General features: G+C 36.6%; 1 protein-coding gene across 8 annotated transcripts in view; it reads left to right on the top strand.

Moving 5' to 3' along the window:
- Positions 1-19,560, top strand: part of CACNA2D1 (calcium voltage-gated channel auxiliary subunit alpha2delta 1) — a 381,260-nt gene extending 361,700 nt beyond the window's left edge. For 3 of the 8 annotated variants that reach the window (XM_057422543.1, XM_057422540.1, XM_057422539.1), the window contains 8 exons: positions 1,055-1,126; positions 1,672-1,824; positions 1,915-1,967; positions 4,557-4,612; positions 4,756-4,885; positions 6,723-6,835; positions 9,830-9,912; positions 18,579-19,560. In XM_057422543.1, coding sequence (XP_057278526.1) covers positions 1,055-1,126; positions 1,672-1,824; positions 1,915-1,967; positions 4,557-4,612; positions 4,756-4,885; positions 6,723-6,835; positions 9,830-9,912; positions 18,579-18,695 — 777 coding nt within the window. In that variant the 3' untranslated portion in view covers positions 18,696-19,560. Of the gene's footprint in view, positions 1-1,054; positions 1,127-1,671; positions 1,825-1,914; positions 1,968-4,556; positions 4,613-4,755; positions 4,886-6,722; positions 6,836-9,829; positions 9,913-11,231; positions 11,482-18,578 lie in introns of those variants that run through there. The other 5 variants (XM_057422541.1, XM_057422537.1, XM_057422536.1 and 2 more) reach the window with 3 other exon arrangements.
- The last annotated feature ends 4,982 nt before the right edge of the window (positions 19,561-24,542 follow it).

The raw sequence follows: 24,542 nt of genomic DNA, 5'->3' as shown, positions 1-24,542 counted from the left end.
TTGTGAGAATCATTGCAATGAGGTTATGGGAACTAGAGGGAAGAAAAAAGGTAGTGATAGCAATAGAGAATGATGTGATGAGAAATGTAAGAAAAATGTAACGGTAATTTTCAGTGCAAGAGGTGAATCCTGAGGAAAGGGAATATTAAAGAAACAAACAAACAAAACAGAACTCAGAAAAAGAGCACCTTAGAGAAGATAAAGACAAACTCAAAAGCACCAGAGTATGTGATAAGCCCTTCAACAGTCCTTAGTCATCCTTGTCTCCTCCATTCCCAGCCCATGCAGGACTGGGGGATCCTGTAGCTCTGCTAAGGCTCAGGAGAGCACAGCTTCAGGGGCTATCACAGTATCAGATTCTGCCATGTGCTTAAAAGCTTTCTCTGCTTTTTCTCTGGTCTTCTGTGAGTTCTTTTGTGGAGTGTGAAGATCATTAAATGCAAGAGTTGCAGCTAAAAGGGTGCTCTGGGAGGTTATCTATTTGGCCTCACTGCTATCTTTCCAATCTCTGACTGCTAGGATCTTTTACAAAGTGCAAAGCACAGAGAACCAGTGCTTCTCACTCCTGCACCTGACACCTGGAAGAAACCCACTACAGTTCTTGGCAAGCGAAAATAATCATGACTAGCAAGCTGAGAGTCTGCCCTTAAAGCTTTTTGCCATTAAAAGCTGCAAATGGAAAAGGACTTGAAGCATGGCTGAAGCACATGAGAAGTTATAGTACCTTATTACGAGTTAAGATTCAATTATAATCAGATTTAATAAGGATATAGCACTCTTAGAGCTAACAAAGTATTGAGCAAATAAGAATTTACAAAACAACTTTTATGAAATTAAGCCACAAATAAGCCTTTGATCTTACAAAATTTTATAATATGATAATGCTGCTTATTATAGCTTAATATTGGCCCTTGGCTGTGGGGTTGGGTTGTGATTTAGCCTGAGCCACATAGATTTAAAGATAATTATGAAGTGTTGAATAAAAAACAGGTTCTTACAGAGTGCTGTCCTGACAAATCCTTCCTGTAAAACATATTTTACTTTCTTACAATAGCATGTGGACTGTGTTATCCTTGACGATGGTGGATTTCTTTTGATGTCAAATCGGGATGAATATACACAGCAGGTATGTATAGGTTTAAGGACAGAACATGAAAAACAATGACAAGTTTTAAGAGAAAAAAACATCATTTCACTTGCAACTTACCCTAAGAATAACATTTCTGAATGACAAAAAGTTTGCTGGTTCAGAAATTCAAGTTATTTTGTAAGTCTTTTTCACACTTATGGCTCAAGATGCCATACTCCTACAAAGTTGCATTCTTTGTGCTCTGCCCTTAAACAGGTTAGGCTGCTGATGGACCCGTGATGGTGAGGGCAAGTAGTATGGCATCAACACACCCACTTTCTCATATTTCTCTTGCTTTCCCTGGAGCAGAATAATCTCATTAATAGTGCATTTAACAATTATTGTCTAACTGGAGTTCCAACCAAGCTTTGGGGAGATAAATAGTCAAAGAAAGAAATAAATGCATAAGCAGCACAGCCAGATGAGTTGTGTAGAGGAAAAAAAAACCTAGTGTGTGAGTGGTGGAAGCAGACTTTTTTACTTTTTTAATGAGAAAAATACCTGGAAATACTTCAACATATCTTTATATGCTCCCTCATCAGATTGGAAGATTCTTTGGTGAAATTGATCCTGGCCTGATGCGAAACCTAATTAACATGTCCCTGTATGCCTTTAACAAGTCGTATGACTATCAATCAGTCTGTGATCCTGAAGAAGAACCAAAGCAAGGAGCTGGACTTCGTTCTGCTTATGTGGTCAGTAGTCCCTTGTCTGATGACTGACATTCCCTTAAAAATCTGCAGGTGCTTATACAAATAACATTGTCTCTGTTGTTTTTTTCCCAGCCTACGATAACAGACATTTTGCATCTAGGATGGTGGGCTTCAGCAGCTGCCTGGTAAGTTCAGATGTGTAAGAAAACTGTTATGTCCAAACTAGTATTCAGTGGGTGAATAGTAAACCTGCTCTGAATCCTTTAGTTTATGCAGTTTCTTATGGTGAAAATTCATAGCTGTGTCTCCAGTGTTCTACCAACAGCTGAAGACAAAACTACTCTTGTGTGGTTTTGTGATTGTGTGTTCTGACTCAAAAATCAGCTACAGGAAGCTACAAAATCAGCTTCAGAAAGCAGACTTGTGATTAATGTTCCAATTCTGATTGGCAGGTGTGAAGGTTCAGGTGAAATTATTACATTTGGAATTATTGATCACCTGATTCCCTATTTCAGAATATCATCTTTCCCTTCTTCTAGCAAGAAGTCTTAAGAAAATCAGTGGTCACCTTAATTGAATCATTTTACAAAAACACGAATCATAGAATCGCTTGGATTGCCTACCTGCATTTTCTGTAGCCAAGGGCAAAAGTTGGTATATCTGGACTGTTGTGAGGTTCTGGGATTGACCTTGAGAGAGGCAGGATTACACCAGTAATAAGGTTTATCTTTCACAGTCAGAATGCTGGATAAATTTTAAAGCTAAAGATCCATTTAAGCTTTCTTTTTTTTTTACTTTGGTTTCTGCATTGTTAATAATAGCCACAGAAAGAATTTTACTTACTTCAGAGCCATGTAGATAGATACTGCTATGAGCCACTCTCTCCAGCACCACGTTGGGATAAGTAATGGGACTGATATGGCACTCTTGCACTGGTCTCAATTGCACTCTTGGAGATGGTTCCTTTTTCTAAAGTTCTATGGTGCCTTTTTTTTTTTTTTTTAGAATAATTATCCAGCTGGAATAAATTACCTACTTAAAAGCTAAGAGTTAAAATATGTAGCAGCTGAACAAACATAGTAATTTTCTCACAGATAACGCCATGAAAATTGTATATAGGTTTTTATTGGTTACATTTTGTTAACAGAAGAAATATCAGTTTTCTTGGACAACAGCAAACCTCAAAAACTGGAGATGGGCAATAATCCAGAAGAGAAACTTGAGCTCTTCTCAGAGAAACTTTAGTTTATCAGTGTTCAAATCAGACTCAGTAGTCTGGACTCAATTTAGACATGAGGTTTATTTTGTGTGACGTTTAACTTGAAAGCATCACATGAAAGTACTTTCTGTGGACGTGTTTTTAATGGAATCTAGGTCAGAAGCAGGCAGAGAGGACCATTAAGCAAGCAGGGTGAAAAAGGTCTGACCAAAAATGGAATTAGTGAGGCACCTGGCAAAAGCAAATGCAAGGAAATAAGAGAAACCAGGTTATTAAGGAAAACTATAGTGTTTCAGGAAACAATGTGGGATAAAGGTGTGAGTGATAATATTCAAAATGTATGTGGGCTGCATCAGCATTTAGTTAAGAGAGTAGGTATCATTTCTCCGTCACGCTCTTTTAACTTGGATTTTACAAGCTGCCTTTTTCACTCAGTTCCCTGTAAAATCTGTGGTAAGCCCTTATGAAGCATTGCAATTTTCAGTCAGTAAATTTCATCACTGTTGAATGGCATCAGGTCTCTTCTCATCCATGATGGTTGGTGCACTGTCCATCTGGTGATTCAAGGCACAAAGATGAGGATATGAACCAGTGCTCATTCAGGCAGTGCTTCCACTGGACAGGTGACAGGCAGATTCAGTTTCTTTACATGTGTATTCACACTGGATTAGGAAAAAAGGAAAAAATCTTGGCAGCTGAAAAAAATTACACATTCCCTCTACTCTGCCGAACAGGCATTAGAATAGAATGACATGGGAAGAGGTCAGGTCATATTTGTAAGCAGAACAACACCTAAAACATAACAATAAACTACACCTTAGAATGTTTAAGCAGAAGCAGTGAGTCCAAGAATATAACTTGCAATTCCTGTTTTGACATGTTAGATTGAAGGGGGCCATGTATGTGGCAAGTTGGTACTGACTTCAAGTAAATAAAATAGGAAAAATATGATCATGAGTGAAGAAAAATAATCTTAAATAAAGACCTCCTTAAGTGTTTCAGCTGCATCTAGGAGGAAAACAAATTTCATATCTCAAGAGCAGGAATAGAGATGATTCTAAAAGTCAACTACTACAATAATTGTGTTATAATACACTTGTAATATTTCAGTGGTCATCTCCTTCTCAGCAATTTAATGAACCTTAATCAGTGTAAAGTATCTAATTCAGGAGCATTTTCCCCGAGTGTGTTAAAAAGGAGTTCTGGTTGGTTGAAGTGTTAAAGGAATGCCAACATACCTCTTCCACCTCCCGCAGAGCTGTGAAAGGAGGACATGGATGACAAGATAACATTTCTATTATGTGAGTTATGGGCACAAATGATATCAACTCTCAACAGCAGAATAAAAGATTAGTGAGAAAGAAGACCTGGGAGAAAGTGAGAAAAGGAAACCAGAATCAAACTGCAGTGTTTAAAAAAAGACAGCTTTAGTAACTGGCAAGTGCAAAACAAGCCATGATGACTGTGTTGTTTATAATTCTTATTTGAGTAGTTTTTAAGGATCCATTAAAATACAAAGAAGACAAAGAGCCTTTAATTGTCTTTTTGTGTTCAGGTCTATCTTACAGCAGCTGTTTTTGAGCTTGACTTTTCCACGTTTCCTTGAAGCAGGTAAGTCAAGAGAATGTTAAAGAGTCAACTTTGAGTGAAGTAGAAGGTAAGAATCTAGGCTGGGGGCCATACTTGGATCTCCCCATTGCATCTGTGACTTAAAAATGTCATTTTATATTTATTTATTTTTGTCTTTCTGTCAGCTGATATGGAAGATGATGATTTTGGTGCTGCCCTGCCTAAAACAAGCTGTATCACTGAGCAAACTCAGTATTTCTTTGAAAATGATGATAAATCCTTTGGTGGGATTGTAGACTGTATAAACTGCTCCAGGTAAAATTGCTTCAATATAAGTAATAACTTTTGGATATTCATTTATTTACCAAAAGATAATTACACTATTGTAGGAACAAAAAATTTTGGATTAATTGCGCCAAACTTACATAAGAAAGAGAGAGGGGTATATAGGCAGTAAAATGATAAATTGCATTTTTTTGTATTTGTTTATAATGAATTTTAATAGTAATAATTACAGAATTATAGAAATGTTTAGGTCAAATTTTTGTTTTATAGTCTGTATAAGCTCCATGAAAATTGTATTTCTATCCTTGTTACAGTTTGGATTTTTGAAATTTATTATGCCACCTTGAAGGCATTCCACAATATTCAGAAGGAGATGATTTTCTTTAATCTGGTTATGTACTGGTATTTTTGATGGTTAAAAAGATTGTGCAATTTACCTTCAAATTTACCTTCTAGTCAATAGCGCTCATGATTTAAGAGCTGTGGATCTTATTAAGCAAGCCATGTTGTTTTGGTTTGTGATTAAAAGACTTACTTTCAGGCTCCATGTGCCTATTCAAAATGATGTTTAATGTTATGGTTAAAAAAAACTCGATACTTCAGAAACATAGCACCTTGGACCTAGTTCTGCGTTTCTTGCAAAATCCTGCTGGGTTGAAAGTTTGCATACATTAGAAGTTTCTGAAAATGTATTGGAGATTAAAATTAACAGTCAAATTTCAAACTGCTTGAAGATAATATTTCAAGCCAGGAAAGAAAGATAGAGGATATGGTGAATTCAGACAAAACATGAAGACATTTTTTCCTACTTCTATACTTCCTCCTCCATGTTGCTAGTATGTGTTTGTGCTGTACCTGATTTTGCAGAGAACTCATTAAGATGGGGTTTTGGTTTCTGTAAGGATTTTGGCATGGGTTTGGTTTTGGTTTTGGGGTTGTTTTTTGTTTGTTTGTGGTTTGCTTTTGTTGTTTTTTTTTTTTTAATCTGGAGAGTTTTCAAAAGAGTTGTTCTGTTTACTGAGAGGCTGCAGAAGCCCTTTCAGTAATATTGCAAAAATAGTGCCACGGTGTGAGAATGAATATGGAAGGACAATTTAAGCTGGTTAAAACAACCAGATACGTAAGCACAATGTAAGGTATTTAATTAACAGTTATTTTGTCCTCCTGTTGTACCCAATCAGTGGTACAATCTCTTCATCTGTGAAATTTATGAAATAATCCAATCAATTCACACCTAAGTAACAAAACTCTGCTTATATAGACTGGTAACCACCTATATTAAAAGATTTGTTTGTTGATTTATATGTATATTTGTTGGTTTATATGTATTAAAATATATTTGAATCCTCTAAAAGCAATTAACCTGACAGGTTGTCCTGACTTTACCTCTTTTTGACAGCTAAAACATATTTTATTAATGACTAAGAAATACTAAGATTTATTTCTCTGGGATTTTTTTGAAGAGCTGCCTGCCTTTCCAGGAAATTTCTATTTTGTTTGTTTTTTGTGATTGGGGGTTTTCTCAGTGTTGTTAGGGGAGGAATCGATGCTGGACTGGTTTTATTTCTCAGTGCAGCCGCTGTTGTAGCAGTACAAAACTAGCTATTAACTCAATTAAATTCACTTTATGTTCTTTTCCATTTTTTCCACTAATAAGTCTAGCTGAAAGGGGGACCATGGAAATGTCAAAAAGATTACAAAATTTGTTATAAACGTTGCTTGCTGTTCATTAATGAGAAAGCTAAACAGTAGCAGGCAGACTGAATCTGTGGAGTTGAATTACTTCTATTCCAATACTGTGTGTCCTTCTCAAATAGGGATTTCCTTGCTTCATTTAAACATAGGCTTTTGTTGGCTTTTTTTCCAGGCTTTATCATGCAGAGAAGATTTCAAACACCAATCTAGTATTCATTATTAGTGACAGCCAACTGCTGTGCCGCTCCTGTGACCCAAAGCCACTCATGCAAGCAGAGAAGCCGGGTATCCTTTAAGATCATATTATTTAATAGTGTGGATTGATTTTTGGCAATGATATGGTGGAATATATTTGGGGAAAAAAAATGGCCCTTTTGTATACATGTTAGTAGCATGGTTGCCGTTGAAGTACTTGAAGGAGCAGATATTTGTGGATGATACCCCGAATGGCTTGCAGCAGGAGGCACTGAGGTAGGAAGCAAAGCTGTTACTCATGAGGACCTAAACAGAAATGGGCTCACAGGAATTTAATGAAGTTTCCAAAAAAGCAGATGCAAAGTCTTGGATCCAGGACACAATAATGACATGCAGCTGGACAGGCTGGGAGCAGAGTGACTAGAAACAGCTTTGCAGAAAAGGACTTGAGAATCATGATGGACAAGAAGCTGAACATCAGTGGGCACTGTGCTTTACAATAAAGAGGGCTAGTCACATCCTGAGCTATGGTAGCAAGGGTATAGTCAGCAGGCTGGGGGAATTGATCCATGCCATTTCTTCAACACTAGCGAGACCACATCTGGAATTCAGTGTACAGTTTGGGCCTCCCCACTACCACAGTTACATACTGGAGGAAATCCAGTGAAGGGCCACCAAGGTGGTTGGCATCTGGAGCATAAGACAGGCAAGGAAGCTTGTTAGGGTTTGTTCAGGTTTTAGAAAAGACAAGGGTATGTCATGTTTGTGTCAAGAAATGACAAAAAAGGGCAACACCAAGATAAGAGCATTTGGTTGTGAAAAGTTGGGATGCTGCCCTGATGCGTGGAACACTGAGGTGAAGTGATGGAGGACATTAGTGTGTGCTCAGCGCCAATGAGAACTTTTTACTTGTGGAAACTGCTTTAACCATCAAAGGCTAAAGTTTATCCAGCTGCTAGCATAGAATTTCTTCCGAGCTGGCTGGAGACATAAATGGCTTACATGCTAAGCAGAGTCCTTGCAACTGATGCATTAAAATTAAAAGCATATGAAGGGTGGTTCTTATTTACAACCACCTCCACACCAATCTCTATGCCTTTAGCCTGTTCACTTGTTTAGATACCTGTAGGAGATGCTAATGGTAATACATAAAACCGACAAACACATATTCTAGGCCAGGATAAATCCATTTTAATTTTTCTCTGCTTAAGGATAATATGCCAGAGTTGGTAAATCAAATTATAATTTGGATTAGTATGAACAGAATATGGAAAACAATTTGTAATACCTTTGTCCATGTCAGGAAGTTAGTTTGGACAGCTTCTCCCATTCCTGAAAGAAAAGCAGATGGTAGTAGAGATGGCTGTGTTTCTTTGGCACAAGCAATGCATTCATTGCCACATGAATAAAACTAGAATTCCATCTACGCTTGGGTTGAAAAGGAAGTTACATTGGGGTGGAAGAAATGCCCATGTCATCACAGAACTATGTAAACACAGCCCAATATTCTAATTGGCTCCAGTCCATGACAGTTTGATTAACTGTTGCCACTGTCTGAATTTATACACAGTGCTTGCTATAGGAAATTGAGCATGTTTGGTGGGAAATGGGCACATGACTTGCCTTTCCCTGTAGACCCAAAACCTTCTAGAAAGCAGTAAAAGACCCAGAGCAGCTGGGTGGGCTTATACTGACTAAATGCACTATTTCGTCTTTGTTCCCACCATGCAGTACTAAGCTATTCTCTCTTTTCTATAACTATGGTGCATTATGAAATGCAGATGTAGCATAACATCACACAAGCAGACAGAATGACCTTTGGGTGCTGTTCAGATGGTTATTATTAAACTCTGCTTCCTTCTGGCTGATACAGCTTTCCTCATACACATTGCTCTTAGAATGTTTCCGAGGTTTGACATCCCTTTCAGCTGGGCCCTGGCAGAGGAAAGAGGAGGTGAATCTGATAACACTGGGACAAAGACAGATGTAGATCTGTACAACTAAATTCCCTGTCCTCTTGCCTTCTCTTCCATTGGACGTCTCCACTCTTTGCAATGAAGCTGCTGTAGTACTCCACAGTAGTGTATGCATAGGATTGCTTCAAGTATAAGTTAGAGCTACTAAGATAAGTAAAGTCTTGGTGCTCAATTTTTTTAAAACACTCTAGATTAGCTTTAACGTATACTACCAACTGTGGAAGAAAAAACCCTTAACTTGGTGTATGGTAGTAGAAGCAGGTTTCAAAGAGAAGGCCGTTTTGCAGTATACTGCATCCATGCCTTTCAAGTTTGCTGCAGTAACTTGTGTCCCTTGTTAGCCTGTGGCAAATGTGAAGTGTAGTATTTACACTTAAATATCAGCAATTACAGATTTCAGAGACACAAGCTAAAGCACTACCTCATGTTTACAGTTAGCTAATTAATAGCGCGTCACTGGTCCCATTTCTATCCTGCTGTTCTGCTATTAGTTTGGACAGCATTTTCTTTGTCTCCTTCATCACTGAAATGATAATGAAATCTGATTAGGTTTTCTGTCATTAACTCTCTATGCCAACATAGGATGATCTTGCCTATGATTTTTGGGGTACTAGAGATGTACACATAATTAAACCAGTAGTTCTTATAGGCCTTCATTGCAATTTTCAGCATGTATATAACATGCTTTCAAACAGGCTTCCTCATGTATCTTCGAGCACAATAACTCTGTGCTAACATATGCTATAACCAATCATCAGTATTGAAAGTCTATTACTTTATCAAATATTTTAAGTAATATTTATGCAATGTCAATAAAAGCAATACAGAAATTCTTTTAAAACCTCATGGTTTATTTTGTGTATGATTCTGGAAGTATTGGTTCTAAAAAGTCATGCAGGATGTTTATTTCTTTGAGTAAAGCAGTGTATTTTATTTATCTGGATGTTTGTTTTGGTTTTCTTTAATTTAAACAGAGAATGGTGACTATTGATGTTTATTTCAATATCTGAATTAGCATAAATCTTCTCCACAAAGTCAAAAACAGAATGTTAATCCTGTTAATGTCTGATGCAGAAAAAACAGTCATGTTCCTTAACCAGAGAAACAGATGAAGGGCCAAATCCTTGTGAAATGGTCAAACAACCTAGATACAGAAAAGGTCCTGATGTCTGTTTCGATGAAGCCAAACAGGTAAAACTGAACTTGTAAGACTTTAGGACTATCTTCAAAAGCACTTGTAGAACCATTTTAGAAGAGCAGTGAAAACTATGTTTAAATATACCTTGGTGCCTGGTAACTTATCTATCACTAAACATACTGTTCACTCTAGACCATAGCCACTCTGCTTCCAAGTATCCCATGATTAACATAAAATTAACAGCTGCTTTCTTATCTGCCTTTCCTATAGCCATTGAACTTTCACACATGATTCCCACTAAAACAAAAAAAAAACAGCAAGTATAAAACGGATGGTCTCTGTACAGTGCTGTCAAAATCAGTTCTGCTATGGCTTCCACAAATAGATAATAATCCTGGCTCAGAAGTAATATTTTATACTAGTATTTCCAAATATTATTTAAAGTGTTGATAACGGTTTAAAAAAATCTCGTTTAGGATATTATTCCTCTTAAAAATTCTTCAAATACGTATTTACCTTGATTTGCATTCTCAGCAGGTATAAAAGAGCATTGGTTTACTGAAATCATCAAAACTATGCTGTTTATTATTCCCTGTATGGTATGCATCACCAAACCTTCACAGTTTTGAAGGAAAGAGATTATAACTGCCATGTGTGGTGATTATTTCGAATATATTCTGTCTTACCTCTCAAAATATTTTATGAAAATGTTGAATTCAAAATGTTCAGTATAAATTTCAAGATAAAAAGTACTGAACATGTAAGTACCTGGCATTACATAAAATAAATATTTTAAAGTGCATTTATAATGCCTTATCCCATTTCTGCAAGGGAAAGATTGACCAAATCTAGTGCACTTAGTTGGATATAACTGCTTTATACCAATGCAAGGGTTTTTTTTTCAATATATTCTCTGCTTTTCTTTTCTGAGGCACATTTGCTGCAATGTCACTAATGTTACAAAAGTCCAGACAGCTGCTAATCAGTGCATTTTTCTTCAAATAACTAAATTTTACTTTAAAAAGGAAATCTTACTGGCCAGCAAAGTTTAAACAAAGTTGAAAAACCATCCAAAAACTATCTGGCCACTGTAAGTGTCATCCAAACCTTCCTGATAGGATTATGTGTGAAAGTACAACTCTTGCTCACTAGCTTGATGTGCTAATCAGTGTGTAAGTCATGTGTTCCGTAAGAGTGGATTGTTTTGGTTAAGTTTATTTGCAAAATTTGCTGTCAATCTCTTGCTCTTGGGTGGATGCTTTCACATTAACTCTGCTAACTGCAGCAATCTGCATGATATCTCATCTTGTGTGTCTTTTTTTCTGTGTTTTCTTTCCTTTCCTCTACTTGCTACTTTGCCCGTTATTAATAGGATCAGCCTATATGCACAACGAGTCGTGCCTCTGCCATGACGTCCGCTCCTATCTTCATTTTTCTGCAAGTTTTCATGTGGTGTGGATGGTCAGTTCCTTTCTCTAATTTTTTGTTTTGTTCTTGGCTTAAAAAATTAGCAGACTTTTTTACTTACTAAACATAACGAAAGAAAACAGAATGAAGCAAGTCCCAAAAGCAGCAATCCGGAGCAAATTACTGTTGCAATGTTAAGGGAAATTAAATATGAAAAAACCTTATCTGGAGCCTCATAAATCTGAATTACACAACACAAGGGCCTCTCCCATAGCAAATACAAAGACGTGGGAACCTGTTTGGTCAACCCTGAGACAGCACATTTACCGAGTCAGTGTCATTCCCTTAAGAATGTCTTTCCCTGTCCCTATTAAAATGAACAGAAGAAAGTTTTCTACACAAAGGTACAAAGTAATGAGGAGAGATTATACCTGCAAAAATAAAGCTGTCTGTAGGGATAGCAAGAATGAGGAAGCTTTGCTAATGATAAAGGAGTTTTCACTGCATTCACATTTATACAAATGTTAATGTTGGAAGGTAACAGTGAATATCAACTTGCTTAAACTGTGAGTTCATAAAATTATATTTTTACTTCCTATATTTTTGCAACTTGAACATACTCATTGCCTAATTGCAGCAAGTTTTTTCTTCTAATGAAATACACAGGTACCTGAAGTCCAGGTTACTGACCTATTGCAGACTCTGGAGCTCATAACAAAAGCCTTGGCATTTTAGACTGTGCTTCATTTAATGGTGTGAGGGTGCGCATTGCTGTGCTAGTGATATGTATTCAGGGAACTGCTGATCTAAAGGGAACAAAATTCATGACCTTTCACTTTATGCTGGAGGGGTTTCTGACCAATATTATTACTCAGAAAACCACTAGAGGGAGATACTAACATACCTATCAAAGTAAAGCAACTGGGAAGCAGAAATGGAAACAGGTAATTTATCAGAGTTAGGGTGGTAAAATATTTAAAATTGTAACAATTTAGAGCACTCATTTTCTCAATAATTTATATTATCTTTATACTTCGGGGAAGGTTCAATGAATAGCACTCAAACATCAGTGGAAAAAAGCTTCAAGTTGTGTTTAACAGCTGTATTTGAGTAATTTTGGAGTTTCCTATCCTGTATTTAAATGATGTAATTTCTAGCACACTTAGAAACTTGCACAACTATGGCTGAAGGTTTTAGAAAGGGTCAAAGTCCCTTCCCCCAAGACTGGTATTTCACATTAAAATCTGGAAGATTAACATCTCATATTCTTACTCATGCAGTTTGCTCTGTAAGTAACCTTGTTTTAATTAAAAAGCTACTGTCCAATGTACATAAAGCAGCAGAGACTCACCTTGAGCTGAATTCTTTATGCCCAAAATAAATGGTATTTCTTCTCAACCAAAATACTGGGAAACCCACAAAATATAATTTTAGTTGATAGATCTTTGGCAGCAGAATGTTATAAAGGTAGTTCTGTTCATTCCTTTTTTAATAATTTTGTGATTTTTGAAATATATTTTCACTGTACATTAATCTATGTAGTTTTATTAAAATCACTGAAGCCAACACAGATAGAAACTAGCTGATCAGGTTCAGTAATGGCAGCTGGTTTGGTTTTTTTTTCGTCAAGGGTAACAAAGTAGTCTTTACCACCACCTTGAATGGCTTGCTCTTACTTTGTACATGCACTCTTTTTGTTTGCCGTGCCTGATAATAAGAACTCTACAAGTCTTTAGCCCTTTCTGGGAATGTCTTATTGCCATCAGCTCCCAGGGATGTCAGACAGAGGTTTGAGGGTGATTAGCAGCCCAGACAACTGTGTACATCTTTATGGGATTGGTTGTATCCCTGATCTACATGTGGGTGGCTGTACAGCTTTGACAGCTTTGCATTGTATTCCAACCAAAGGAGGGTAATGTATACTTATGAAAGACCATGCATTGGAACTTAAAATGGCTCTTGAGTAAAAGCAAAGGTCTGCTCCATGCAATATGAAGCATTTAAAATATATGCTTATAAAAGGTATAACTTTGAAGTAACCAGTTATGTCAAAGGCCAGATCAGAAGCTTTTTTGGCAGATATTGTTGCTTTATCCTTTGATTAAGGTTTCAAGACAAAGTTTTAGGACATTAAATAGTTACAGTGTGCTTCTAAAGGAGTAACAAGTATTTTTATAGACTTAAACCTGTATGTATATACATGTATGTGTGTATATATATGTTTGCATGTGTGTCTAAGACTTTGGACTGGCAGTGCTTTCAAGGAAATGTTGGTATATATCAATGAATAGTGGGTTTGATACTTAACAGTGAATATATGGTTTTACAAAAGCATTCATTTCCTTTCTGCACTTGCTGAATAATTTTCACAGTGTGATGGTGTAAAATAACCCTCTTTGGAGTTATCACAGTAAGGTATGACACGAAGGAGATGACATTTGGATTTGATGCTTCTATACCTCAATCATGCAAGAAAACTTGACATGTGAATTATTAATGCAAGAAATTTCTGATACACTTCTGATGAAATTAAACTGGCTAAAAAAGATTCTTTCCAATTTCTTTTATTTCTGTCTTCAAAGGGAAATAATATACTGAATATTATTTAGAAGACAACAAGAAAAGGACAACCCCAACTGATCTATTGGTTATTCAGGTTTTCTGTGTGACTAATGTAGTAGTGACTAATGCAATGAGCTGGACAATTTCAATAAAACTGCTTAAAAAAGTTCAGTGTCTAATTGCACTGTATGAGGTAGAGATAAGACAAAGATAAACTAAACTGATGCTGTGTAATCTGTTAAGAGATTTTATGAGAAACCTCAATAATAACAATTACAGGAAACAGAAGTTTTCTTAAATCTCAGGTAGAGTGGAAGTGTTTTCAAAGATGACATTTTGAAGACCATTCAAAACTGACATTTTCCTCAATCTGAGTGTGAAGAGTTACCAAGTCAGAACAGGTATCAATCCGAGTTAATGATGGGATCACATTTCTTGTAATTTTCACAACAGTTGAAGCACACGAGAAAATGACAATGTGCAATGCTGGGGAGAAAAAAGTAGTTTAGATAGGATTTACTGTACCTTCTTTGCCACTACTATTTTCGTCTTGGCTTAGGATACAAAGGAATAACTGGTTCCAGAGAGAATATTTAGAAATTGTTCTTGGCAGAACTGCTGGTTTACCATGGTAAATTGGTAAAACCTCAGAAATTCAGTTACTTTGATCATTAGTTTAAAATCTCACCAACCTTCAAATATGTGTATAAACCTTGTATACTTTTGTCCAGTAGAAATTTAACTGTCATTCATAAGAAGCTGCCTTCCCTGCATGAGGCTTCCAAGACATTCTCCAGTGTTGTGATGTTGTGAATCCTTTAAAAACTGCTCTGTGTAGTCTCAGGGAGAGAGCAAAAGATATTAAGATATTTATTTTTAGACCAATGAGAATATTACGTAGTATAACTGTTGAATGTAAAAGCAGTGGCCATAAATTGTCATATAGTTAAAAAAACCCTCACAACGAAAGAAAACCTCTCAAGAAGTGAATAGAAATGGGCAACAGAATGGATTTATTTTTTTTAAATACATTTAGTGGTAGGATTAATGAATGTATTTTTCCCAATATTTGGTATAATGCAGAGTGACATGAAAGCTGAGTACTGTATAATTATATATGTGGAGGTCCATCTACTCTGTATTTATCCTGGGTGCTGTTTCCACTATAATGATATTTTTCCCTTCATATTATGCACAAATTTAAGACCTTCAATTTACTTCTTTCTTACCCTCCAGCCATTTCCCCTGTGTTGGAAAATTTTAAACCTTGTGCTTTTCTTTAGACTGTTTCTTCAAAGATGACTCTTCTAAGTAATTTCAGTGATAAGAATCATAAATACCAATAGGTAATAGAGTACTGTTCATTGAATTCATGTTAGAAGAAACTATTACTGATAATTCTGCTTCTGATGGTACTGTGTGGAAGAAACAGCAGCATTATTTTTAGTTGCTTTGAATAGAACTAAAACTACAGGACAAGACACAATGCAGATGCGAAAAAGTGACAGAGCCAAATTAAATAAACCAGAAAGTTCAGTGCATCTTCAAATGTTAGCATCCTACTCCAAATCTGGTGCAGCAGAGTTCATTTATGACTTACTTTTGACCGTAAACCTTAGGAATTTTGGACTTGCAGAGTGGACTCAGCTAAAAAAAAAAAAATAAAAGCCTAAGCCAAAATTATAGAACTAAGTTACAAAGCTAATAGATCACAGAGACATGTCTGGAAATGGCTACTATTCATAATGAGTGGCAGCTAACATGAGCTGTTTGCTTTAGGAGAGAATGAAATTACTATGTTTTTTTTCTGCCTTTTTTTTTTCTTTTTTATTTCCCTGAAGAACTTGAATGCAGGATTTTGTTTTGTTTTGGCTTGGTTTGATTTGGTCTGGGAGGGAGTTGTGTTTTTTCTTTACATCCAAGTTTCTAAAAGAGACTGTTGGTGAATGCTTTATTTTCTGCTGACTTACTGAGTCTAATTTGACTGCTGTATCTGATTTCCATGTATTTACTCCAAACTGATTCCGATTCCTATCACCTGTCCACCTTAAGGAGAATACATTGTGTGTAGTGGGAATCTCATTAAGGTCCTTGCCCCTTAAAACTGACACAGAGAACTCACTGAAGTCCTTTGCTATGCTCTGTGATTCCCAAGTTCCCTCTTTACACCTCTGTTACCAAGCAGTTGCCCTAACTCCGTATTTGGCTTCACGCTTTTGATTTATTTGAAACTTTCCATTATCATTTTCAGCATATTTTGCAGGGAGGTCATAAAAAAAATCTTTATCAGCATTCTTAATTTCCTGTTTATATCTAATCATCCATTTTCATGTGCTCTCCCATTCTTGTCCATTTGAGTAAACTTATTTTCTTAAATACTGACCTTTTCCCTATGATTGTACTTAATTTCCCTACTGGTTCATGCAGGGGTGTTTCTTTAGGTTGCTGTGTTTCGTTTATTTTGGGGGGTGTAATTTGTTGGTGGTTGGATTTTGGGAGGGAGGAGGGTGGTGAGGGTTGGGTGGTTAATTGTTCTAATTTTGGCGTTCATTTTACCTGGATTTTTAAAATGATATTCCTAAATATCCTTCTGGACCTCTTGAGGTACTTGCTTTTTGAGATGATGCTTCTATTGCTTTTTTTTCTGCTTTCTGCTTTTTGTTGGTTAAAGTGTTTTTTTTTCTGTTTTCTTGAGTGTGTTTGTTGTTTTGGTTTTGGGGGTCTTTTAACTGCTTTTGGTAATTTTCACCTAGTTCCCTTTTTTGAAATTGGTATCTTTTAGCTTGGATTTGTTTGGTCTGGTCTCTCACATATCAAAGTAAATCCTATTGCATTGTGACCTACTAGAGCTATACAGAGCAGCTGTCTACTAGTGATTTTGAAGAGGGCCCCATACACCAGCAAAGATTCAAATGCTGTTTATTCCAAAAGACAGTCATTTATCATATCCAAAAATATGATCTCTACATCTCTTTTTGATAAATCATCGATCCAGTTTATACATGGCTTTTCTAATCTCACATAACATTTCATAAATGATATTGTCACTTTGACAGGGTGCTCAGCAGTGCAATTCTAGTATTAAATTTTGGTTATTAAACTCTGATACTTCTTACCCTTACACAGATTCCATGACACTTTCCTTTTCCTATAATACTTTTATGCTATGACACTTTGTATTATCCTTTAAGACTTTACATGCTTGGGCTGTATGTCCTATGCTGCCAGTCTTACAGATTTGGTAGCCTGGCAATGCTCTGTGCTACTGATTAATTTCCTTCCAACAGTAGCTCTGTGCTACTGATTAATTTTTGATATGTGTATTCTATTGGGATGGTTCATTAATAACTTGTCTTCATTCCCCCATCTTAATTTTATGTTCCTAGCATTAGTGTAGAAGCACTAGAAAGTTTTGCTTAAGGATGTGCCAATAAATTAAAGGTGTTTCACTGACCCTTCCATATTTATGCTGTTTGTACTTTTTATCCCTAACCCCCACACCCTCTTCTGAGACACGCTGAGTATTAGTTACATGTGCCTCAGTGGCATGTCAGTCTGACTCAGGGGCTGTTCATGTCCATTGGCTCTCCTCTGCTTTAATTTCTAAAGCCTTTTTAATGTGTGTGCAAACAGGTGGGCTCTGTTATTGTTAAGGTGCAGTCTGTCCTTCCCTGCGCATGTTCCTTCTGTTCAAGAAGTTTTCCCAGTTCTTACTGTAAAGTCCCTTACCACTTACACTGTTTGTCTTGCTGTTGGAGTCTTGAGATCCCTTGGAAAATGGAAAGTGTCTGTTTATATTGTGGGTACAGAACACAATGAAAACAAGAGGAACACCAGGTATTTTCAGCCTTCAGATCTACCTGTGCAGGGAATTGCTGGAACACTGTCCTGGTGTTCTAGGCAGCTAGAAACAAGAAAGTGTGAAGAGTTACTAAGTCAGAACAGGTATCAAACCTATTTCAGCCAGACTAATGAGTAACTCCACAATGTGAAAGATATTATGAATTATAGGCAGAGTGGGACTCGCCAACAGCAATTAATAGTAAAAAGGAATGGGGAAAAGAGATGTGATTGCTGTGTGGTATATTGAATAGTTAGGTCCACTGATGCATGACAGAGTGGTGCAGCTCAGAGCAAGTCCTCAAGATGGAGAGTGTCTTGTCCAGGGACTGCATCAAATGTGTACAAAAAGCCAACAGAAAATTTGTTTCTTGTGCTTAAATACAGCATCAGAGACAGAGAAAGGATTTTCATTCTGTATGATCATATCTCCACTGCATATTCATCTTAATGTGTGACCATGTTGATGAAACAGACATGAACATATTCTGGTATTCACTTTCTAATTCTTAAAAGATATCTGTTTTTCCATCTTTCCTCACAATAAAGTGATACTCAAAATCTCCAAACTGATGTAATTTTCAGGAATATAGGTGTGGCTTATTGGGCCCAGCTGGCATATCCTATAGCATTTCTTGTTTGATTGTGTAAGTATCCCATCTAGTTCATAAGTGACTGCAGTAAGCCTTGTAGGTATTTAGTCCTCCCATGTAGCATTGCCACTCTCAGTATAAAAAATCAGCCAAACTTACAGGAATTATTTTGGTGTTATTTTAGGCAAAATAATATGTATAAGACCAAAAAGATGCCTCAGGAATAGTTCAGAATGTTGAAGGCTAAAGCGTAGATTACTTCTCAGGAAATTTAATCATAATTAATTTTAAATGATTTCTTCTTTTCTTGTCAACAGGAAGATTCAGCTGACTGCGGTGGTGCCTCTGGTCTGAGTCCATCACTGTGGTCTATGGTAGGAATTCAGTTGGTCCTGCTTTGGCTGTTATCTGGCAGCAGACACTACCAGTTATGACCTTGCTAAACCAAAACCTGCATAACTTAATCAAGACCCTGCCAAAACGATAGCCTCAGTTTCATTTTAAAAGGGTCAGCTATTCAGACAGCAGCAGAACAGCAGTGCTTGTGTCTGGTTATCACTCGGTGTGAAACTCATAAAGGCACCCACGGTGGCTGCATGTTGGAGTGTCAGATCCTTAAACGTGTGTGAATGCTGCACCATCTATGCCATCTAAACAGAATTCTGTATGTGCTCCACTGGGGAATCTAAGATTATTTTTTCCTTTTGTTTGTTTGTTGTTGTAATCTTGATGACTTCATGTAAAAGGGCTCCCCTGACAATAGCTTATGTATATGACTTTTATTTCTTTTAAGCTTTGGATATCTTGAAGATTTATATTCTTTTACATAAACAGTTATTAAAAAAAAAAAAAGAAAAAGAAAAAAGAAAACCTACTCCCCAATCTGCACTACTAGCACCATGATGGCTGCTTTGAGCATCAGTTTTGTCCAAACTAGCTGAGTAAAATGAAAATATTGGCTAGTCATCAGAAGGTCAGCATGATTTCAACACTTGGTGATGAGTGGGGTATTCTTCTGAATGAATCATGTAGCCAGCTAAGGTAGGCTGATAAATTGTTAGTTTGAAGGAAGGAAGGAAGGAGGGAAACTTCTGGTTTTAAAAATATAAAGGTGCTTGAGAGTTTAACTAAAAAGTGATTCTCATCTTAAACTTGATGTCATCCTCTGTCGGAAAAAAATTAATTTCAGTGTAATGTTCACCTCCTTTTCACGATACAGTGATGCATAAAGCTAGTAGAATTCTTCAAAGGCTCAAAGAAAAATGCTTGTGAATAAAAACTGTCTTTGTGATATTTGAACATTGGTTTCCAAGGGTATTTTGCATGATGATGATGCTATGTTATTGTTTTTCAGTTTGTTTTCTTTGATGGTAGAGTTTAGTCCATTGAAAAGGTAAATGAGTGATTCTGTTATTGTGTGAGAAACTGAACATTGCAATGTGTTGCAATCAGATCATTAAATTATAAAACAGAGCTCTGAATATACTGTGTAATGAAAAAGCTGAGAAAATAGGGTAAATTTAGCTATCGTAACAAAAGGGTTGAGTTGGATATTTTACAGATTAGTGATCTCACATGAAAATCTGTGTACAGATATTTTAAGTATATAAAAATCAGATTTAACACATTTATTTTTGGAAGTATGTGTTCTCTAAGGTTCATATCAGGTTCCCCCTTTGTTTCCTTCATATAAATACCCTCATAATATTAAAACTTCTGCTGTTGCTATTTACTATTGAAAATGGCATATTTAACAGCAAAATGCCCTGGTTTCTGAGATTAGAAAAAAACAAATGGGGAGCCTTGAATCTATATGTATGCACATTGATACTTGATTGTGAATAATACTTTTAGAAGTTGTTTTTATACAACCTCATTGGTGATACAGATTGGTGCAGTAAATTACAATATTACAGTGTAGCATAGTGTTGATGCAAAATATGATTTGCGCTTTTTTTCCTAGTTTTCAGAACTAAACAGTATTGCAAGACAGCTAAACCAATGAATGTGCAACTCTGCTGGTATTGTACAATTCTGCTAACAACTGCAATATGCAAATATTAACATGGCACAATACACTAGCTCTTTAAAAAAATAAGCTGCAAAGCATTGGTATGTATATGCTGGCAATTGATCGATATAATTTTAATCATGCCAAAAGCTTAAGGAAATAATTGGGCATGCGTTAGTATCCTATGAAAACTGAAGAAGCTACTGGAAGCCATGGTATGGCTTTAAAGATCAGATGTCTACTGTAGTGGTACCCATGGCTGGTTTGTTCTTTTTCTCACATATCTTGGCTCCAGCTGTGTATTTTCTTATGTGTGAAATACAGCAAGTGAAAAAGTAAAACCTGACCTTTTGTCCAGCAAACAGATTTAGCTTTTAAAGAAAAAATATCTCTGGTAAAGTTATGGGGTTAAAAGGACAATTAATTGTGTTGGATGACTTAAGGTCCTCCTCAGGGAAGGTGAGCTAATTTTGATAATATGGATAATAATAACAATAATCTTGGAGCTCTTCATTCCAGTTCTGTAACTGCATTTCTCTTCACCCTATCACTGGTCACCGTCTCATAAACAGTTAGTTTCAGTCTTTGTAATTCTGAGACTGCATCCTGTATTTTTCCTTAACATGGTCAATAAAAATTTTATGGGAGGAACAAATTTTGTAGCATTAGGCCATTGAATTTACTCTAAGATTACTTAAAATATACATTAGCTTGCATTTTGCTCTGTTAATTTCTTGAGAGGTTGTCAGTATGTTGTCCTCTATAGTCTTCACTTAGCTTCCCAAGAGCATGGAAAATTTATGTTAATTAACACTTTGTAACAAATTGTTTACATTGGCAGGCTGTATTTTGAGTTACTTAATATTTGATTAGAGCATATAGGTAGAAAGGTGGCAAAAATCTGTGCTGCCACAGAACATGACTGTGGCTTTTTCTCTCATCCAACTTCCCTTAGACTGCTCAAATACAAAAGGAGGGAGAAGCTCGTGCCATGCAGATCCATCAGCCTTCTTGGGTTATCCAGAGAGGGAAATGTCCTTTGCTCCTCTCCTCTGTCCCTTTGTATGACCTGAGGAAACATGTTTCTGTATGAGCACGTAGCTTTCCATTATACCCATCTGATAGAAAAATCAGGATCTGGCCCTCGCAGGAGGGCTTAGTATATTCCTCACATAATTCAATTCTTTAAAAAGGGGAAATAAGACGTTTTGGCTTCTTTCTGCAGAAAGTAATCTATATTTTGATTATATCCAAGTGAGGGTCAAGATTCTTTATAGTGCACTACCTAGATATCTGCAAATTACAAAACACAGATGGAAAATACAATGTGAACTCTAGCTATCTCAGTCTGTTAGAAATAAGTTGCATGAACAAATACATATCCTCATGCAGAAAAGTATTCTTACTCTCGCATAATGCATAATAGTCATCTCTTGTCTATGAGAGAAGAAATTTGATCCAAGGCTTTAAATTGAGATGTTTTCAAGTCACAATATGTTGTAAAAAAGGGGCTTTTTGTTTTAAAGCCAGATAAAAAGATCTGTTGATCTTTGCTTGGATCCTTTAAATAGTACTAAGGGAACTGTTGGGACTGTTTCAGTTCAGAAGTCATGCAGCCTATTGTATGTCTGACAAATAACCACCACTAAAGTTTTTACAGCATGGTACTTTGCAAAACATGATCTGAGGATTTAACATGAAAGGTTTCTTTGTAGTTTTTCATTTAAACAACCAGCATTACTGCCAAAACACTGATTGTGGTCCATATTTGTAATAGGTTTTTAACATGACACAGCAGGTTTGAGTGACAAGATTTTTAGGTCCTGTACCTTTAAGATTTTAGTATGATCTTTTTCATGTTTCTAATGCTTGAGGCTTTACTGCTTGACTTGACAAAAAACAGTGTTGCTGCCATTTGTAAGTTTTCCTAGACTATTCCTTTTACTAACTTAAAAACTGGCCTTACTGGGTTCAAATAGGCAGTATCCCTTTTAAGTGACCTTTGCAACCCAAGTGTTACTTGCTGTGGTTCAGTATCACTGAAGAGACATTAAGACCTTTTGTTCCCATTAACACTTAAGCTCAGAAAATGTTCTTAGTTTGTCTTAATTTCAAAACACCACCTCAGTCCCAGTGGTCCTAAAAATTCGGTTGCTAGCACACTGGTTATTAAGAAGTACATTAATGCCTACAAGGCACTGCAACACACTTGGGTGTTTTGGGAATGTAAACTGAAGGTGAAATCTTAATAACTCCTTCCTTAGGATAAATTTTACCCTTGTTCCATCAGACATCCGCGCCTTTAACAAAGGCCAGATTTATTATGATTTTTTTCATACCACAATGTTAATATTGTTAATACTCATTGTAAACTATTGTACAAAGATTAAAACAAAGTGTCTGAAAGCAATTCAAGAGTTTTGAAAAGTTAGCCTCACCCTCTTCCCAGCTACTTGCATCTGTCCTGTTTATGGTTTAAAAGAAAAACATCATCATGAAGAAATAATTTCACTGAGGCTAAAGGGATACTGTCTTGTTCAGATGCCATGAATTGTGATTGTGATCTGAAAAAGCTGTCTTCTCTTCTTGTGTTGTATGGAATGTCTGCATCATGCTTTCTGGGATATTTTTATTGAAATGCTCCATCTGCATTTCTGCAAAAAGAGACTTGGTTGCTCTCCCACGGCAGTCAGGTCTTTCTCCCTTTTCTTGTGTTCTCTTGACACTTTTGTGGAACTTGACAAGCCTGGAAAAACTGATTTTTTTGTAAAAATTTGTACAATAATGTTATAAAAAGTTTATAATCCTAGAACTGTTGTGTTAATTCTTGTGCAAAAACAGTATATTCAGAATAAAAGTTTATCATTTAAAATCAACAGCTTTGATTGTTCACTCTGCATAATACAAACATGTAAATAAGGGCCTATATAATTTGCTCTATAATACTTCTGAGTGTGCTATAGATTTGCACCCAAGTGTCTGAAAGAGAATTACTTTTCAGCATGGAGACAGTGACTTAACACAGTTCTTGTTTGGGGTGCAAAGGAGGGTGTGCAGCAAGCCCTCATTTTTACTTCATTTGTGGCCATGAAAAGTTAAAAAAAAATGGGAAAAAAAAAAAACCAAAAACTGAGAGTCTGTTCAGCACTGAGTAAAAGAAGAGTCTGCAAAGCATCTGTGGCCCTGTTGTTCTGCAACAATTGCTTTTGGAAGGATTGTAATTTACTAACTTGTAAACACTGATGAAGTCCAGGGGTTCATCCACATGGAGACACAGAATAAAATCAGATGGCTCAGATACAGAGGTGGGTGCTGCACAAGTTGTTGCCCCACCTCTGAACAAAGATTGCTGTGTGATTTATGAAACCGCTTTGTTGCTGCTGCCATTCTCAGCTAAGCATTAAACTCAGTGGATCTATGTACCTTAATAAACAGCCTTGGGGTGTTCGGGAGTTGCTTCATTGGGTTTTCAGGCTTACTGCAGTGGTGCTGGCAGCCTCCATCAGAAGGGCAGGGCAGATAGCTGCAAGTTTTAGGAGCCTGATTTTAATCCTTGACTGCCATTGTGTCAAAGCCCAACAGAGTGGCAGGAGCAGATTACTGCTGGATTTACTGAATCCCTGAGGAGTCAGATAAGAGAGTAAGAAATCAAATACAGATTCTAATGCTGCAAAGTAACAGGTTTCCCATGTGGAAATGCTGCAAGGCCCTGCATGACACTGAATACCGACATCCAGAGATCACCAGCCCCAACTAGATTAAACATCACTGCCTAACTACATGATTACGTCCACACGCTGAACTCATTGTACCATGTTGTCTGTATGCTGATTGCCATTGAGATGTAGAAATAAATAAAACCCAAAAATCCCTTCCTGGTACACTTTAATTTCTGTATTACAATACACAAATCACTAAGTACCAGGAGTTGACAGTCTCAGAAGGCACAGGGTTTCTTCCCCTATGTCTGGAACATACAAGCATCTTTGACTTCATCAGTTTGATTTGGGAATGGCTGCATTGCAGTGAGATATTCTGTACTAGTCCTGGTGCAAATCAAGCCAGAATACACTTGGCCTGTCATACCCTATTATTTTAAGAGATGACTTCACATTGTCCAGTGCAGCTCTCTTGCTGCTAGCCATCCATGAAAATCAAGATGTTATATAACACTGATGCTGTAAAACCCCTTCACCATCATATCTATTAGTCCAGTGCTCCCTGTAATGCTTGACTGAATAAAATGCATGTCCTTCGTGGTACAGCATTT

Source organism: Pezoporus wallicus, unplaced genomic scaffold (assembly GCF_028554395.1).
Source record: "Pezoporus wallicus isolate ANWC-B61680 ecotype Strahan unplaced genomic scaffold, APGP_CSIRO_Pwel_v1 contig_3058, whole genome shotgun sequence".
NCBI classification, from domain to species: Eukaryota; Metazoa; Chordata; class Aves; order Psittaciformes; family Psittacidae; genus Pezoporus; species Pezoporus wallicus.
Note: the sequence above shows the minus strand (reverse complement) of the source record. Positions and strands in the feature narration are given on the sequence as shown.